This window comes from Malurus melanocephalus, unplaced genomic scaffold (assembly GCF_030028575.1).
Source record: "Malurus melanocephalus ecotype Western Australia unplaced genomic scaffold, MMel_1.1 scaffold_214, whole genome shotgun sequence".
In the NCBI taxonomy this organism is placed as follows: domain Eukaryota; kingdom Metazoa; phylum Chordata; class Aves; order Passeriformes; family Maluridae; genus Malurus; species Malurus melanocephalus.
The window spans coordinates 1,220,609-1,239,728 of record NW_026623446.1 but is presented as its reverse complement, the minus strand read 5'-3'; the positions used below and the strand labels follow the sequence as shown (position 1 = coordinate 1,239,728).

Sequence of the window (19,120 nt, the reverse complement as noted above, 5' to 3'; positions counted from 1 at the left end):
ATCTAGACTCTGGCTTCTGGAGGCTTTCACATCATTTAAGCCTTCTAAACAGTTTTTCCCTGATCCTCTAAAACAGTGTTGAAACCAGTGATCCTCTTACACAGTTACTGTCACGTAAGAAGATGTGCAAGGAACTTGGCTGAGCATGCCTTCTAAAAAGATGCATACATAAACAAATRTTCCTTGAGGTTGCCCTCAGTTTTATTCTTTTGGAAAAATGAGTGTGGCAAACCGTGACATAGTGTACAATAACAGAAATACAGGTGTCAACATTCAAACCCCGATATTTGCCCTTATGCTGTAGGAGCTATGATGATAAAGTTTTAGTTTCTTAAAGCTTTCAATTCTAGCAGAAAAAAACCTCATTATATAATTATTCATATCATTATAAAATAATAAAAATAATMAAATTATATTACAAAYACCCCCCCCCCCCATTTTGGTTCTATTGTGCCTATAAGACCCACATTTTTCTAATTACACTTTAAAAGTAAAATAAAGAATAAATCTCAACCTTGCAGTAAATAGGTACACTGGGATATTTCCAGCAGGCCTGAATTTGTTCCAAATGTATTTTATTTTAGATCAGAGCGCAGTACACAGGCTTTGGCTCCACTTCTTGCTGCCACAATGGCAGCCCTTTTCTGAGCTGCCTCTCTGTCCATTAAGCCATGCTGAAGGATTTCAAACTGTCTTTCTCGACTCTCTTCCAGTTCTTTCCAATGGTTCTGATGCAACAAATCCTGCAGGAGAGACACAGAGATGATCAGACTGCAGGTRATTCAGTGGTTCTCTTTAGAGAATACACTGAACTTTTATTTGATAATCTTGCTGGCTGACAGCATGGTTTGTTTGCTAACATGATTGGGAAACTTGTCAACATCAAACTTGGCATGATGAATAGAAAGGTAACCTGAGTGGGTTGCCCAGTTTAAGATGACTTAAACAAAGCCCCAACTCTCCACAAAACCATGGGAACGATAAACTGTCACATGCCTTGAATGAGAGAGGGGGTGAGCATCCCAGTTTGGTGTGATGGGATGGGTGTGATAGGAAGCTGAGAAAGACAAGAGTTGGAGATGGAGTGARTGTGTGGTGGTAAGAGTGGAAAGGAAGGTGTTGAATGGATGAGCCCTGCTCTGTGGTAGCAGAATGTGTTACAAGAAGGTGAGGTCAAGGCCACGGCTGGAGAAACGGTGCCTGTGCAGGAGGCAGGGTGTTGCTACTGCCAGCCATGTATGGCACCATCTGCCTCTGCCCCCTTGCCAGTGCTGGCAGTTGAGCAAAGGTCTGTGAACAGCAGGTCTATTGCAGAGCTTTTCTCCTTATGTAATAACCAGACCTTGTTTGACACGATTCTGGTTTTCTGGGGGATAATCTTTAAAAGTCCTGCTTGCTTTTTACGCTCCATTGTTTTTTCTGCAATCTTCTTCTGCAGGTTTAAAATGCGTTCATCTTTCATGGGCCTTTCACCAGACTGGGACTTTTTCTTTTCTTCTTGCCTGAGAAGTCAAAAAGAAACAATGAGAAGGTAAAATAATACCATCCCACACACTAAGTCCATCTGAGCATATATTACCTTGGTAATAATGAATTTGCTCTTGCTTCTGAGACCCAGTTAGACTCAAAACACATTTCAATCATATAACTTTGCATGTGATACTCACAACTTGTCTCTTGTTTACAGAACAGCATTACTAAACCATATAGAATAATTATTTTTCCCACAGGATATCTGAAGTATTTTAAGCCTGACATGACATTATTTAGAAAAAAAACATGCAAAACCTGGGATGATACTGCAGCTCTTTCCTTGTGCAAACTATGGAGTTTTCCTTATATGATCAGTAGTATTCATCTTGATTGCTGTATTCCTTGGCAAATAAAAGATATTCTTTTCTGTGTAATCCCAATGCCCAAATACAAAATCAATGGGATGGTGATGTATTAATTAAAGTTAGTTGCTCTGGGTGAGCATAAATTGATAGAAGCATGTGCAGCATAAAAGTAAGGCATACAGAGAAATTATTGGATAGTCTTCCTTTTCCTCCCCTTCCTGTTGTGGCCACTTTTCTGTCCTCTGAAATTTACATTTTCTCTGGTTTGCATACTTTCACCTGATTGGCACAATTTRCTCACAACTTCTCCATATAAGTTACACCATGTTACATGGTGATTCACTTAAAATCCAACTTTCTTTTCTATTCAATGTTGCCCTTGAATTTAGCTTAGTAAGATCAAATYGTAGAGTTAATATTATGCCATGAGCAGCTGTGTTCTCTGGCCAAATTCAGAGCTAAAGGAAGTGTCAAATCTTCCAAGGAATGTACATAATTGTATAGCCATGTTAGATCTGCTAAGTGCAGCTGGCAAGGATGGTTTCATGAAATCTCTCTTTATGTYGCAGGGGTGCAACATTATAGTTGCTTTTATTGGAAACCAGATAAAGACTCCAAATGACCCAGAGCAAAGTGCACTGGGGCACTGTCCAGCTGATTCTGTAGCTGTCATTCTGTCAGTGGCAGGACTATTTCACAGACAAATTGCTTTGGAAATAAATGTTTTACAACTAAACTGTTCCCTTATATCTTGGGTGTTTTCAGTATAAGACATGTTCTTCTCAAGAAGCTGGCAGATGGGGAAGAAGGAAAAAGTTCCTTCTGATGCTAAACCTGCCAATTTGCCTTTAAAAAGTGTCTGTATCAAGAATCCAAAGATCCAAACACTTCTTTCATCTTGGGAGAGATGGCTTTTGCCTGCCATGTTARCTTTATCTTTGCTTATAGGAAACTCTGTGACAGCAGGTTTTCTTCTGTGCAGCCATTCCAGACTAGAGGAACTGGATGAAGGGGAAATAYGACCTGTGTTACATTCTGAAATGTGACTGTGAACTCTAAATAAGAGACACAGTTAAGGTTATTTCCAATTGCTTTCCTGAGACACTTCCTGAACCTCTCTGCTCCTTGTGTCATGCTATCTGGTTGGGATAACATTTCCTTATCCTCTTTTAGACTGTGATATACTCTGCTACACTGAGATTAATTTTTAACACTGTACTGCACATATAAAAATTGTGTACTATTGCTCARTCTAATTGAAGACATGGTTTATTTCAATTTGCACTGTATCAAGGCATTGCATTCCAAAGGATATAGGAGAATATAACAGTAAGGTTTTAAGTAAATACTTGGTGATTAAATCTTGTCAGTGGGAATAAACAACAAAACCTTTCCTTACTTGCAAATCCAGATGCTTGTTAATAAAATTAAAGGAAATATAGCAAGAGGTTTAATATCATGAAGCAGCAGCAGCTGCTTCTGTATTAACATTGTAAGCAGTAGCTTATTCCTGGAGTAATATTCATTCCTCTCCTACATGTAGTCTTGTGCCAGTCATCTACACTATTCCAAAAAGCTGCCAATCCCATAGATTTTCAGATGCCACAACATATCATAACAGAAACTCCAAGAAGGGAAGGAATGAGAAAAGAAATTTTGAAAGTCTGTTTTTCTGTGGTCAGTTGAGAACTTTGAGGACTCAGGATAGAAAAACCTCCTATGATCTCTGTCACCTTATATCACTTATTTCCTAAAGAAGTAAGGTAACAGCTAGTMAGAACAGGCTAGTACTTAGAAAAATACTCTCCAGATCAATAGAAAATTATGTGATAATTTATGAAAATTCTTCTCAGCTATATTTAAAAATGAGGAGTTTGAAGATTCGCACAAAGGTTTCCTCCTATAATCTATATTTGGCTCTTCATTTACATTTTCAGRCTCTAGCTTTGCATCAAAAGTATAAAGAGATAGATTTATGACAGCTCTTAACTGAATCTATACTTGTAGGAGGTGGAGTAAAAATGACCACTTGACCATTCTAGGCACCAAAATATCAATCAGCTAGGATTGTATTTATAAGCTCACTCTACAAAATGGAGACTTGTGTAATAAACAAATTTTTTTTTAAAAAAGCAGAATTTCTTATACTGCAATAAACAATTCTTAAAAACTTCCTCATATCTCAGTGAGTACGGCTGTCTGTACAGTCAGTACCTTGCCTCTTTCTGTCCTGCACCATATAATTCTAAGTTACTTCAGTTAGTAAAGTGAATGTATCTAACTTAACAGTTCACTGTTAAGTCAGTCACAATTTTGATATTTAAGAACGCTACACTGTTAGACTGATTCTATTTTGTACTAATGTGATTTAAGCACATTAGTACAAAATTTTTTTGAGTGATTTAAGCACTCAAAATCTGAACCCCTTCCAAAACAATTAACTTATTGAGYACCTAATTTTAGGTGGGGAAGTGATTGTTATTTCCTCATTTGAAGTAAAAATTTTGAAGTTGTATAATCAAAGTTCAGTCACTGAATCACCAAATGGCTGAGGCTGGAAGGGACCTCTGGGGGTCATCTTGACCACCSCCATCTGCTTAAACAGAGCTACCTTGAGCAGGTTGCCCTGTTCTGTGTCCAGACGGCTTTCGAACATCTCCAAGGATGGAGACTCACAACCTCTCTGGATGGACAATTCTTGGCCATCCTCCCAGTAAAAATTTTGAAGTTGTGTAATCAAAGTTCAGTCACTGAATCACCGAATAGCTGAGGCTGGAAGGGACCTCTGGGGGTCATCTTGACCACCCCCTCTACTTAAACAGGCCATCCTCCCAGTAAAAAGTGTTTCCTGGTACTTCTCTTGTCCCATCAGTGGTCACCACTGAGAAAAGCCTGGCTTTGTTTTTTTTTACAGCCTCTCTTCACATCTTCATATTTCTGATCCATCACTGCTAATAAATTTTCCCCTTCTGTTTCAAAGGTAGTGAAGAACTCATTATCTCCTCCTCCTTCTCCTCCTTTTCCTCCTTCCAGCTGCCTTCACACTATGCCCACGCTTCCCCAATTCAGGCCAAGAGAGAGGGGTTACACTCCTTTCCTCTCAGTGTGTGTGGTCAGTCCCTCAGTCAAGGAGGGGTTTGAGCACTGGCAGTGGCACGGAGAGGAAGGAKTGCTTTGCCATCTTGGCAAATACACCATAATTTGTAATCCAGTGCTGAGAGCCCAGTGTGCTACGACATTACCAGTGTGAGATGGGGATGCAGGGAACTTTTGAGTTGGTGGGAGCCTGTGCATCCTCCTCATATACAAGGAAGTCAGGGAAGATTAGTGCTGGTCTCCTCTGACAGCTTTAAATCACGTGAATGGTGAGAGCTTGCAGTCTCAGACTGAGTCCAGCACAAAGTAACCCTCCCCCAAACCACAGATAATGTGGATGGAGGGAGCCTCAAACCAGCTGGTTTGATCTATTGTGTGGTTCTTAGGGCTTTAGATTGCCTGCAGTAATAGATGTCCCTCAGTGGAATGAAAGGGAATTGTACACAGGCATGTAACTTGAGTACATTAGCATGTTTTCAAACACACATAAATCTGCTGGGGCTCGAGTTTGAAACTGAGAACGGAATTGCTTGTCCACTTCAAATGATGGTGCTGATTTTCAAACTGTGTGAAATTCTAGCAATTAAAGAGATGTCTTGCATATATACCATCCTGCAAGCACTCACAAAGCCACTGCTGTGATAGATGTCACGGCTTGCAGTCTATTAAAGGCCGATGTCTCTGTAATTTTTTATGTTCCATTTCCTATTTTGTGTAATATAGCTCATTATATGCTTGCACAATGTGCTTCTTTTGTGTTGACGTATGCCTGTAAATGATATTGAAAGGAACTTGCTTGATAGGGACCCGATTAAACTCCAGCTGTCACTAAAGCAAGCTTGTTTAGCAGAGTTTAGATGCCATGCTATAGCTGATTAGCAGAAGCCTTCAACATAATGTAATTTAAGATAYAACATTTAATTTTATATCGATGCATAAGGCTAACTTATGATAATCATTGGTAAGATTTGCTCTTCTATTCCTATAATGATGAATCAATTCTGTAAACAAAATTAGCTTTTCACATCTCCTGTGCAACATATCAAGAACAGAACCCAAACAATGATTCACTCACAGTGATTTGAGAGGTATTTCAGGATTCAAGATCTGAAAAAAGGTTTAATAMACAAAGCCCATAGTTTCTGTAGAGAGAAATAAAAACTGCATGAAAGTGTCTAGCATTTGTAAATGCCATGGCCAGCATACCATATTTCTGTATTAACAGAAATAACACCAGAGATTTGGATTCTGGATGAAAATGCATGAAATATACTCCCAAAGAACAACATTTTTGGTATACTAGGATGATGCCTTTTTATAGGAGTTACTTCCAMGTTACACACACAGATTGCCTAGGAACCATGAAAGGAAAATGTCTTCTAACATCTATAATGAAACATATTTCTTTACTTAGAAAGCAAACAGGGCTCCATTAAAAATACTGTATAACTTATCCARAATCTGACCAGATTGATTGATTGATTCAGAAGCATGAAATTTAGTGTATAATTTAATTTGGATTCTACTATCTTTTGCATGCTGGTCTGTTCTAAAAACCATTTCAAATGACAAAATGAACAAAAAGTGAATCAAAGCTTCTCATTCAAGCACAGCTTATTTCAGGATCAGAACCATTTTAGTTCTGAATTMAGCCAAAGATTCTAGTTTAAAGGAACCCAGCCCTATACAAAATTCACAGACTGCACATCTAGCAGAGCAGATGATTGTTTAAGCAGGTACTAGTGAAACAGGTTTTATGTAGTACACAAGTTCTTAATGCTTAGTTTGTGTCTCTAGTAGGAAGCATTGGCTTGAGTTACTCCCACAGGCTTTCACAACACTGAATGTTTAGCAACGAGAGTGTAATTCCAGCTCCATTTCATGTTCTTAAGTGTCAAAATCTTTTCTTGATATATGCCATAGAAAAGAAGGTCACTGATCTGTGCAGTCAATCTACTGCAGCTGCAGTTATTGATTCATTAAATACATTAAACTATCTTCTTAAGTACTATCATAGTAAAAGCACAGTCTCTGGAGACCATCAGCAACAAACCAAATGAGAGCTGAGACTAGTGAAAACTAGTTAAAAGAATACATCAATACTGCCTTCTGTAACTGAGACSTAGAACTGGATGATAAATGAACAGCATGGATTGAACTCTGAGAAGCCACCTTTGGCAAAAAATATGGATCTAAGACATGTCTAAAAACATGTGTTTGTAGCCTGATAGAATATATCTTCTGAATGTCAGCCTGAACRTCAGTTTGCAAAATAAATATGGCAAGACAAGGACTTGCCTCTCAAAGCCACAAAAGGGAAAAGATGAAAGACAATTTGAAAGAAAACAGTGGCAAATATTTAAGAAGCAGTAAAAATGGTATAATATTAAATGGTGTGCCATGTTGTACAGTCTTACACAGGTTTTCTTCCTGCTCAGCTTTATCTGTAAATAACTTTAACTTAGATTTTAAAACCTTTGTTTTAAAGGCACCTTTCTTCGGCATTTGTGATGGTTATGGATCCTTTATGACAATTATTAATAAATATTATAATTAATAATAAATATTATTAATAATGCAAAATTTGATTAGAGTCTGTAAGCAAATAATTTCCTCTTTTATCTACTGCTATAATGTATTCAATTTGTAACTTATTATTGCTATCTCAAAATCTTCTTCCTAAAATATTTTAACTTCTAGAATAAGACCTTTATTCTCACATTACAGATGAAATTCAAGGAAGAAAACTACAGCCCTAAYATTGGTTTAGATGAAAACGAGAAACAACTTTAAGTGGCAAGATAGAATGATTCTAATAACATCAAATTAGTTCTGATTAGCTGAAAGGGAACAGAAGAAAGGCAAAACTTCTTTCTAAATATACATTATTGGCTCTGAATCCTGGGGCAATACTGTCAACACTAGCCTATGGAGTGTCTTCAACCATAAATGATGAAAAAGATTCGTTAAATCTGATGAAAATGATTTTCAAGAATTAAAAGGAAATCGTGGCCCCRGTGTAATCCCTGACAAAAGTCATACTGATTTATAAAAGGGCTGTGTTTTGCTCTCTGCTTGTTCTTCTCCTCAAGGGCTGGCAAAATATTAACAAAGTTGCAATGTCTAAAATGTCACACGCTGTTTTATACTGACTTTAAAGCAGCTGCTCGTCCAAGTTCTGCTCTGAATTGGGAAATCCGATCCAGTTTGTCTAGAATAAGTTGTTCCTTAGCTTGTTTTTCATGAATTATCTGGTCTCTCTTCTCTTCCTCTGCTGCCTTCTGTGCTTCTTTGAGTAGGGAGAGGCGTTCACGTAGTTCCACTACTGACATTTCTCCAAATAAACCATGGCCACCAATCTGGAGACATGGAATATAGGTTTAAATAACACTGTAAATACCAAGAGGAGAGTAAATGAGTAAAACCAGAATATTTTGATTGTGTTCCAATTAATGCTGAATATATTCTGACTTCTGGAAATATAGGGATAGTCCTAAACTAACTGGTATTTAAAACTGCTTATAAAATGTAGAGCTTATCTTTCATATGTGTGCTCATAAAACATTTAGAAAAAAGTATTGAAAAATATATAAGATTAATTGTAAATACAATATATTTGCTCTCAAAAAAATTCTACTTGACTTTTAATTAGACTTTTGAATTTTAAAAATGTGTAAAACTATTTTTTTAAAAATGTGTGAAACCAGAACAGACTTTACACTAAAAAAAATGTATTTTTTGTATTTATCTATTTCCAAAGTAGGCATTTGATCTATAATGGTATCTATTTTTATCTGAAATGACTAGGACTAAAAAATGCTTTGTACCCAGAAAATTCAGCTCTTAATGCCAAAATTTAAAATATTCAAACCTGAATGTTTAATGAAGGCTTTTTAACATCCAGTTTGCAGTGTGAGTGATAATGAGATTTGAGATCTAAYGAGAGACTTCTGCACCTTATTTTGCAAACAAAGATGGATCATTTCTAAACAGCTTTGTGAAGACTTTAAGTTTTGGCCCTTGCTCTTATATATCATTTTCCTTTCTTTCAAGTTTACCAAAATGCCATGTCCTTAAGTGCCACTTCTCACCTCCAGGTATTGAAACTGAACCACTGCCCTGGACAGTCTGTTCCAATGMATGACAACCTTTTCTGGGAAGAAATCTTTCCAAAAACCCAATATAAACCTCCCCYGGTGCAACTCCAGGCTGTTTCATCTTGTCCTATAGCTTGTTACGTGGGAGTAAAGAGCAACACTCACCTTGCTACAATCTCATTTCACCTGCATGTATGGAAAATTTGCATAAACCCACACAAATACTGAGCTCCAGTGTAGCTTTCTTTGCAAAATTTAATCCATTTCACTCCAATTAATATTATTTTGTTTATTTTAACATAGTTTTGGCACACAGTTTTGGTGCATAGCTGGTACCATAGCATGTTAAAAAAAAAAAAAACCCTTTTATTGAATATTGAGATGTTGACAGAATAGTAGGGACCTTTCTGCTTGTGAGTTTTTCCCAAAACTGAACATGAAGGGGAAGGAAAAGAAACAGGAAAAGAGATGGATCCTCCATCATAGGTAGATGCTCAGCTGTTCAGTTTGTCTTCAAGAACTGACTGCAATTCAKTCTCTCTTCTATGGTCTGGGATGCCATATAAGCAGTCTGGTCAGGTGCTTGTCCTCCARTGATCATTCTCTGGCTCTTCTGAGTGGTGATCCATGAAGCAGATGGAAAGCCAAGAGAGATGAAGAAGAGTGGGTCATAAGTGACCAGGGGCAATAAAGCCACAGAACAGAATATGACAAATAACCAGTTTTGGTATAAGATTTCCAAGAGTCTCTCTTCAGTCTTGGTCTCCATAGCTTCTTTTCCTAAAGCTCCAAAAGTTGAGTTAGTTAGAAGAGATCATCACTGGTTTTTCACCTAAAGGCCAGTTGTGCAGTATTGTGTCAGTGGTTTCTGCTTTCATGCTCCTCATGTCTCCGAGTCACCTAAACAATGGTCACCAGTASCATCAGTAGACAATTGGTGAACAAGCTCAGTGTTATGCAGTCTTTATTTTTACATGTCTGAAAAAGCTGTAGTACCATAGGTTAATGAAGTAGTGTTATGGTTGTGCTGGGTTGACAGTTGGACTGGATGATCTTGAATGTCTCTTCCAGCATTGATGATTCTGTGATCTCCTAAGCTTTCACTTTAGAGTGATTTGTGAATAGCAAGTRATGTACTACTTTGCTTCTAGTTTAAACTAGTCAATGGCCATGGARTTCACTTTCAGAAGTGAAAGGGAAATGTTCTGCATCGGGGCATATATGTATATATATACATAGATATCAGTGGTAGTGCTTGAGTTTGACAAGCAGCCATCAAACATGTCTATGAAAGAGAATTTGCTCGAGGCATAGAGTGTAGAAGCTGAATATTTTGAGTGTCTGCATTTCAAAAATGCTCAGTGAAGCCAGTCAAGTAGTTCCTAGAAAAGGTCTATAATCATGCAGTAGATAGTGCTGGTGTTAAAGCAACTTAAGTGCCTCCAAGGGAAGAACTGGTACCTTAAAAMTTATGAGAATGAAGGAGAATTTTGTGAACAAATACTTAATTGCACTAAGCCTGAAAAGGCCTTTTATAGAAAGAAAACGTGGGCAAGCTATCACTGGAAGTGTGCCAATTCACTGTAATAGTCAGTATAATGGAACAGTGAAGTTGTGATATAGAATCACAGAATGATTTTAGTTGGAAGGGACCTTAAAGACCAGCTAGTACTACCCCCTGCCCTGGCCAGGAAGAACTTGCTTCAAGGTTGCTTGAAGCCCTATCCAGCCYRGCTTTGAACAATTCCAGGGATGGGAAYATCCACAACYCCTCTGGGCAACCTGTGCCGATGGCTCTTCACACTCGTTGTAAGAAAATGCATTCCTTATGTCCAATRTAAGTCTATCCTCTTTCTATTTCAAACCATTTCCTGCTATCCTGTCACTACAGGCCTTGGTAAAACATCTTTCTTTCAAGTGCCTTTATATAATGAAAGGCTGCTGTAAGGTCTCTCAGGAGCCCGGCTGAACAACCCCAGCTCTCCACCTTTCCTCMCAGCAGAGCTGCTCTAGCCCTCTGAGCATCTTTGTGTCCCTCCTCRGGACTCTAACAGRTCCATGTCATTCTTTTCCTGAGGACCYCAGAGCTGGACACAGCACTCCAGCTGGGGTCTCATTAAAGCAGAGCAAAGGGRCAGAATCCTCTCCCTTGACTTGCACCATTTTACAGTTGTGATAGAAAAGGTAATGACATTTCCATGTCTGACTACATCAGTTATGTCTTTGCAGCCAACACCTTGTGACTGAGTGATCAAAATAACAAATGTGCAGTGAGACCATACCAAAGTCTATTTAGGGCTGGTGCAATGTGAAACTATCTGAAGCAGCAGAGCACCTACATCTTGGACTATTTCCTTTWGGCATTTCCATGCAGACAGTTCACTATGTCTGTGGTGTACAATTATTCTTTGTACTTTTTTTTTTTTCCCCTGCTTTTTCCAAATAGGCTGAGTAACATTCACCACAAATGGGTGTAGGGAGTCTGGACTGGAATAAATAAAATTGCCTTTTTTGGCTGGAAAAGAAGTGGAAAAGCAATAGCAGCAGCCATGGAGGCAACCAAAGAAGTAAAGGAAGATGGGATATCYGGGCAGTTGATTTTATTCTTGTTCACTACTTTCACACTTGACATTAAAAACATTCTAAAATCTGATAAATGAGATAGGGAGTTTATCTTGTGGTTGCAGAGAGAGTTAGGTAGCTTTGGAATCAATGAATGGCTCAGTTCCATTCAGAGGACCAGGAGAAAAAAAAACAAAGCATCATCTTGACTGTTCTGACAGCCCCATGGAAGTAAGACCTGCTCCTTCTGTATGATTTGTGTGGACTAGCCATGGGGGGGTTTGTGTTCTTTATTTGAGTACTTATGAAAGAAAGGAAAGGAATAAGAAAACCCAATAGTATTCTATTATTTAATATTGTTAGTGTCATTTTATATTACTCAATGTTTTTCTTCTGTCAGTGTGGACAAGAAAAATGGGAAAGTATTTTYAGTATTTTAACTGTATCAGTATTTTCTGATTAAGTTAACAATTAAGACAACAAATTTCTGGATGTTGCCKAAGTCTAGGCATTGCAAAGCCCAATCTCAGGCATATCAGTTGTGCATCAACAGCAAGTCAAAGAAGTTTGAGATAGTTACTAAAATTAAGACTTACACAAGTCATTTACATAGTACATTCATAACAGCTCAGAAGGTTTGGGGTTTTCTTGACAATCTCTTTCATATACCTGAATGTTGACAGTTTTGAAAGCAAAGGAAATKAATTCTGCTAATTACCATGGCCATCACCACAGCAATATGAACAAATATACATCAGTCCAAACTTTGTGTTGATTCAGTTCTTATCCAGGACTGATAAATATTTGAAYTTATGAAGATGGATAGAGCATCTTATAATCACTTTCCAGTTTTTTCTGGAAGATATTGGGAAACTCAGATCCTATTCAAAGGCAAAATTCAAAGAAGGTTCAAGGGGACTAAGATTTCACTTGCCATCAGAATACTCTTCTTGATAAAATTTTCATTTTATAAACTTTGTCAAAGTTCCATTTTAGATCTAACTTTTGTCATGCAATATGACAAAATATGACATGTATGGGGTCAGTTTGTACTTAATCCATCCGTACTGTAACATGTCTGCATGCAGTACACAATCCCTCCGAATGTGTGAAACATGTACAGCACACATCTATGTAAAAACAGTAGTTTTTCCTTTTGAGCTTACCTCTGTTAAGTCAACAAACTTGTGTCTGATGCTAGGAACAGACTCAATAGCCCGTATTTGTTGAATTAGTTCATATCTTTTCCTTTGCTTGTCCTCCTCTTCTTCTAAAGCTTGCCGGAGAAGTTCTTCACTTTCTTCACAAACTTGCTGAACTAAAAGATAAGAATTAATCTCAGCTAGCTGTTTGCCTATTTTAACAAGTAGTCCATCTGGAGGAAAATTCATATACATTMATGAATAATGATAATAATACTGATCTAAAGGTACTTGAGGGAATAGTCTGGCATTGGTGGGAGGAATCATTAAAGAAACAAATTAGTACTTCCCACCTCCACCATCTATCCTATTCAGCACATAAACGTACTATATACATACACAGACASTTTGAATTACTGCTTTGTAATATCTGTTCTCATTTGTGCACACTGTTTCATGACTTAATAAAAGGATATTATACAGTACAAAACATTCATAGTCTTTCAAGCTATGTATATCCTAGAAATGACTGAACTGCAAAGGCTGGTAGGCTCTGCTGTTCCATTTTYGGGTGGCTAACGCTCTCTGCCTGCTTCAATCCATGTGAACGTAGATCCACAAGCAGAGAAAAGCCTAATCACCAAAATATTCCCACTTCTGACTGCCCAGGCAGTCAGTTCATACAGTAGGTGTTAACAGGGCACTGCATTGGATATGTACAGCCATGGTAGCTGAACAGCCTGGGCTTTAATGGCTAATGCATTAACTGAAGAATTTTCTTTAAGGGTATGATGAATAACATTATTTCCCTTCATCCCAATGACTCGTCTATCTTGCATTTGTGACATCCGTCTCCCTTGTGATATTGTCCCTTCCAAAGATGACTTTTCTTTCCTTAGCTACAGTGTTCTTCTCTCCATGGTCTTTTCTGGAGAAGACAATAATTTGGAGCCATGATTCTTTCATGGCAGTTGCCAGGCAAAAAGAATATGAATCACAAAAATCTGAGCTTCATAACTTCATTTGACAAAAAGAAGAGGAATTTACATGTGCTACTTTTAGATGGAAAGGAAACTGGTTGAAGAACATTAATGAKGTATGTCTCCCATTTAAACAAAGAGTAATTTCCATGACCAGTAGCTTAGAATTTCTGATCTACCCATTACTAGCTGATTCCTGAATTAATATTCATACATTCATGGGAATGTATAGCCTGAATCTTTCCCTCAATTTAACTTTCCCTTCTGTAAAAATTCTAATTGGTCCACTAAAAGAACGATGAAGTGATTTGGGGATATTTAGTGTAATCTCTCATTTTTCTGGCAATATATAAATACCTATCTGTTGTTTGTATTCCTGGATCTTTGCTTTAACTTGCTTTACATTCTTGTGTCCTTGCACGACCTGTTCCACCAGCTCTTTAATTTCTTTCTGTTCCTGTAGACGTTTCTCTGCATACAGGTTCATCAGCTCTGCTTTCTAAATCACAAACAAACAGGTGAATACAACTCCTGATAATTGGTGATCTGAGTGCCTCAAATAATTGAAACAGGGCAWGGACAATTGGATTCAAACTATTACATCATTCACAAAAGTAACAAAGGACATTGACTGGGGACAGAATAGAGRCCAAGATTTAAGCTCCCCTCTCTATATTTTATTTACACACAACTGCCCTSCATGGCATTTGTACTGCTATTTTCCATTATTCTCTCCTACATGTTTCCAAGAGTAGACAGAAAGTAATTTCTGGATCTRGTTGTGAGACAGCAAGAAGTGTGCTAACCTAATGTATTGCTGGTTGTGTGCCTGCAGGAACTTCTTGGGCCTAAGTCAGAGCTCTGTAATGTGAAGTCCACCTTTGGGTACCATGYTCCTTTCTTTGTCAGAGGAAAGGAACAAGAAGCAGGAAAATAGATTCTCCCACAGTAGATTCCTTGTTCTTCCTGTTTTAGATGGTAGACCAGAGTTTTAAAAGAAAGGCTCAGCATGACAGCTGTTGGTGAATGGGCAGTTGGTGCTCAGCATGTCTAGAAATCTGCACATGGATAAAATGCCCTGCTGGCATCTGTTAAACAGCAAAGGGAGCTRCCTGGAACTGGTCAGGTTAGAGCAAGTCTTGTTTGCATATCTCAAAATCTATTAATTTTGGGACATATATCTCCTAACAAACAAAACACATATGCTCTGAAGTTGAAATGAATAAAACGATTGCAATAATTTTGGAATGAGTGTGAGCAACCACACTATGCTCAGTTGTACACAGTAGGGTTCATTTTAAGTTCTTGAGACAGTCTTKCTAAACAAACATGAAGACTCAATGCCAAAAAAGAAATGGAACTCATTAAGCAAATTTTCCTTTTGTAACATGGTCTTTCTGAAAATTTTGTGCACTTGTGGTCACATTTTATGTTGCTGAGACACTGCACAGACATTTGTGAGATGGTCAAGAGAGAACTACTGGCCTACAGGGCATAGCAACAAACTGGAATAATAGAAAAGCCTGTGATGGTGGCTATGAAAAGTTAAAAATCTACAGTATTTGTTGATTCTTGATTACCTATTAGTTTGTAGGAAAAGCACTAGGGAAATATAATGTGATTTGTGAAAATAATGAGAAGATCTAGCAAGGATTTTGAGAAACTGTGATTTGCCAGATTGAAAACAGTGTGAAAATATTTCTTGGCATAAATACTCAGTTTTCCATGTAGATGGATCCAAGGGTTCTCTGACTGAATTTTCCCCTAAGAGAGATCTAGGCGTGTCAGAAAATATGAGGAAAATTGAATTCTATCAGTTTAAGAAAACAAATTCTTTCATATTTGTGGCTCTCATTTTAACAAGATAAAGGAAATCGGTTATATATTATTGATGTCATTGCTAATTGTGCTTAGTATCTCAGTATCTGTTCAAAAAGGATTTGCATAATGACAGAATATAGGGGAGCGTGCTCTGACCTTCTGCTTTTATTCAATTTACTTCGTAAGTGTTAATCAAATCAAACACTTGCAGAAGGTACTTGAATGTATAAACCCTGCTGTATTTGGAAGTTATAGCACTCTTTTCCCTTTGTTTGCAGACTCCAGTGAGTAAAGACCGCATACCGTACCTTTCACACCTTCTCATAATAGGTATCATTTGTGGTAGGTTTTGCAAAGTGTGAAAGTCAGCAAAATTTGAGCATCCCTGTATGTGTTACCTCTTCTCTCAACAGATCAGCTTTCTTCTTATTTTCTTGGATTACATTCTGATGGGCTAGAAMTGCCTCTTCATGACTCAGTTTTCCTTGAAGCCTCCTACACTCAATCTCAGCCAGCTGCTCTTCCAAATCTTTTTCACGCATCTGTTTCTGCCATTCCAAGAATTCAGATGGGTCTCCAGCCCCTTGTTGCAAATTTTCAATTCTACAAGAGAGGAAAAAGGAGTACACTATTCTAGGAATCTGGCTTCTTAGCCCTGCCTTGCTTCATAAAACATCCCCRGTAGCCTTGATAAGAAGTGTTTGCTCTCTGCAGAGAAAAAAGGCAGTCATCACAAAGTCACTTAACAGATAATTCCAGTCTAAGAGGTGTTCCTTCTATGTGGAAAGCCTGAGAAAGCCAGACCAGAAGAAMGTGCATGAGGGCATGGACCTGAAAGTTTTCCAACAAAGCCCCAAGAGAGGGCAAACTTTAGCTGTGTACAGATTCTTGTAAGGAGCAGAGAGAATGAGCCTAAAGGTTTGTACATTTTCTAAGAGGACTGCTTTGCTTAGAGGTAGAAAGAAAAAGCTTTTCTCTTTGGCAATCTTATTGTCTGCTTCAACACAGAGAACAACAAACTTCTGCTTAACACTGTTTGGTATTCTGTCTATTAAATAATATTGTGGTAATGAGACAAAGAAGTATTCAGCTGTTAAGCAAARTCACATCCCTATTTTTGTGCTCAGCTGAGAGAGAAAAGCATAGCAAAGCCCTGGGGCAGGCCCATCAAAGTCCTGCAGSAGAGGAGGGAATGAGCCAATAACTAGGGCAGAGACACAAACATGGAGTGAATTGTATCTTACTGCCACTCCCCAATGATACACATGTGATATATCTATGTATACCTCTCTATATATTTATCTTTATATATCTGTTTTGTGCTAAATGCAGCTGAAGATTAAAACTCATTAATATAAAACAGTGYCAAATTCCAGGGCAAATCTATTCCTTTGCTGTGTGGGGCGAATTCTGCCAGCTAGAGTGAGCAGTAGCATGTGGAATATGGAAGAACCTCAATAGACATGAATAGCTGATAACAGAACCTGAGTGATGTATAATATCTACCTACTATAAACCTGATGCATGAACAAAAACCTGCTAGGTCCAAAGACCAAGTCCAAACTTACACAGCCTTTCCAGGACTTAAAATGCTAACAATATTTGGTGCTTAGCCTGCTAAGCCAGATGGGTTAGAAATAATACTAAAGCAAGATGACATGATATAGGTTTTATCTTTGTGAAGTTTTTTAGTGAAAATGTTCTGTAATTCTAGCTATAGAACACAACCTGCAGTGGCCATCTAGGATTCACGCTCTCCCTAGCCAACATCCTCCGAAAACAGTGCTGCTGAATAAGGATTCTTTATGCCAGAAGAATCCTTATGTCAGGATTTCTTATATCCCTAAATGCACAAAGGGACCTGCAACCTCTTATTACCCCCTTCCCCACCACCCTGGATTCAGTGCTTGTGTTCAAAGACAGCTCTGTTGCAGTGTGACTGTGTAACATTGGATRGGACTGGAGTGAAAAGAAAGTGTGAGGAAGAGTTATGAAAAGTTCTGGTTGGTTTGTGCGTAGTTTCTTCTCAGGAGACACACTGAAGCCCATGAGAACAGCCTTAGTCCTTGCCTAAGCACTGGAAAAGCCTGCCCTAGCCTGGGGCCGAGCTGACGCTGCTCTCTTGCCTTGGCTTCCTGGCTGGACCTCAGCCCTGACTCGGCCCTTTGGACTCTCGTAGCAATCACTGCACCCTTGGCTGACCCTGCTGKCTGTCCCTGGATCTGCCCTGCTGCCTGCCAGGGTACCATGGAGCTGCTGCCGGTGAGGACACTGTCCTTACATGTCTTGCTGTCACTCTCAGCTCTTGGCTTATCTTGCTCTAAGGAACAGCACATTCTTAGTGTGCTATAGCCTATTGTGATCGAAATGGACAGGTATTTTTAGATACACATAAACAAGTTCAACTATCAAACTTGGCAAGCAGTTGACCACAGCCATTGAAGAAAATGGAGATACATGAAATTATTTGGAAGGACACAGAAATAGGTGTGTATTTGGGTCAGTGTTTAGTCTGGAAAACTGGACTGTGCAAGCACTCGCCAGAGTGCTAAATCAGAGAGAAAAGGAATGACTTTACTGTGGACTTGTTCTTCAATCCACTTCTCTCTTCATTTGTCAAATGTTTTTATACAATAGAATGCCTTACAACAGATTCATTAATTTAGTTTACCTAGTATTTACTCAATTATTTTTAATGTGGTTAATTATATCCAGGGATGTGAAAAGCAATCCTAGGTGGGGTGTRGTCATACCTYTTGAGCTCCTCTTCCAATTTCCTCTGGTAGAGGGCACCCTCTCTCAAAATAGCCGCCGTGTTTAATTTAATGGGTATATTGTCAATCTGTCAGGAAAAGGAAAGTATATTCCATAGTTTGTAATGTAAACCATAAAACAGAGTATAAAAACATCTCAGTGGGTTAAATAAATTGACCCAAGTAAGCATAAATTTTGCTTAAAGCATTCATCTACCATTAATCTGACATTCACAATGAAATTGCATGCTGTTCATAAACCACTCAAGCTGCTTAAGAAATCAGCAAAGTCCCCCAAGTGGATTATAAATTTGTAATCACTCTTGGACCATGTCAAATCCCATAGAATGTCTTCACTTCCTTTCATATTTTCCAGTGCTCATATACATTGTGCAAAGGGATWCCATCTGTTTTGGACAAAGACAATAAACTGCCTCTCTCAAAGATGGCCAGTTTGCCAAAACAGTGAAGTAAAACATAAGCAGCACCTTTCATAGGAAGATCTTAGAAGCATTTTATAAATAACCACTATTGCAACTTAGAAGTATTTCCAAGACAACTGGAATCTCCCATTGCCATATCTGTTTTCTAAATAGTAGAGGTGGAGTTCTCAGAGACATTCAGGCCTCATGGTGTAGCTTGAACTAGATCTTTGGCTGCTTTGTAATTCTTCAAAGTATTGTGTTAAAATTGACTCCCAAAACTTCTCAATACTGAGGGAGGAAGGGATAAATTTCTCTGCCAGTTAAAATTGTTCCCTGAACAGGTAGGGTATTCAGAAAAAATGGGTCACCTTTGCAGGCACATATAAGAGACCTGATCTGAACCAAG

General features: G+C 38.3%; 1 protein-coding gene across 1 annotated transcript in view; it reads right to left on the bottom strand.

Annotated features, from left to right (window-relative positions):
• Window positions 1-200: 200 nt before the first annotated feature.
• CFAP99 (cilia and flagella associated protein 99) overlaps window positions 201-19,120 on the bottom strand; it is a 54,508-nt gene continuing 35,588 nt past the window's right edge. The window contains exons 10-16 of the mRNA XM_057374050.1: window positions 18,290-18,378; window positions 15,935-16,139; window positions 14,073-14,214; window positions 12,760-12,911; window positions 8,088-8,293; window positions 1,343-1,502; window positions 201-743 (exon numbers count right to left, since the gene is read on the bottom strand). Coding sequence (XP_057230033.1) covers window positions 576-743; window positions 1,343-1,502; window positions 8,088-8,293; window positions 12,760-12,911; window positions 14,073-14,214; window positions 15,935-16,139; window positions 18,290-18,378 — 1,122 coding nt within the window. The 3' untranslated portion in view covers window positions 201-575. The remainder of the gene's footprint in view (window positions 744-1,342; window positions 1,503-8,087; window positions 8,294-12,759; window positions 12,912-14,072; window positions 14,215-15,934; window positions 16,140-18,289; window positions 18,379-19,120) is intronic.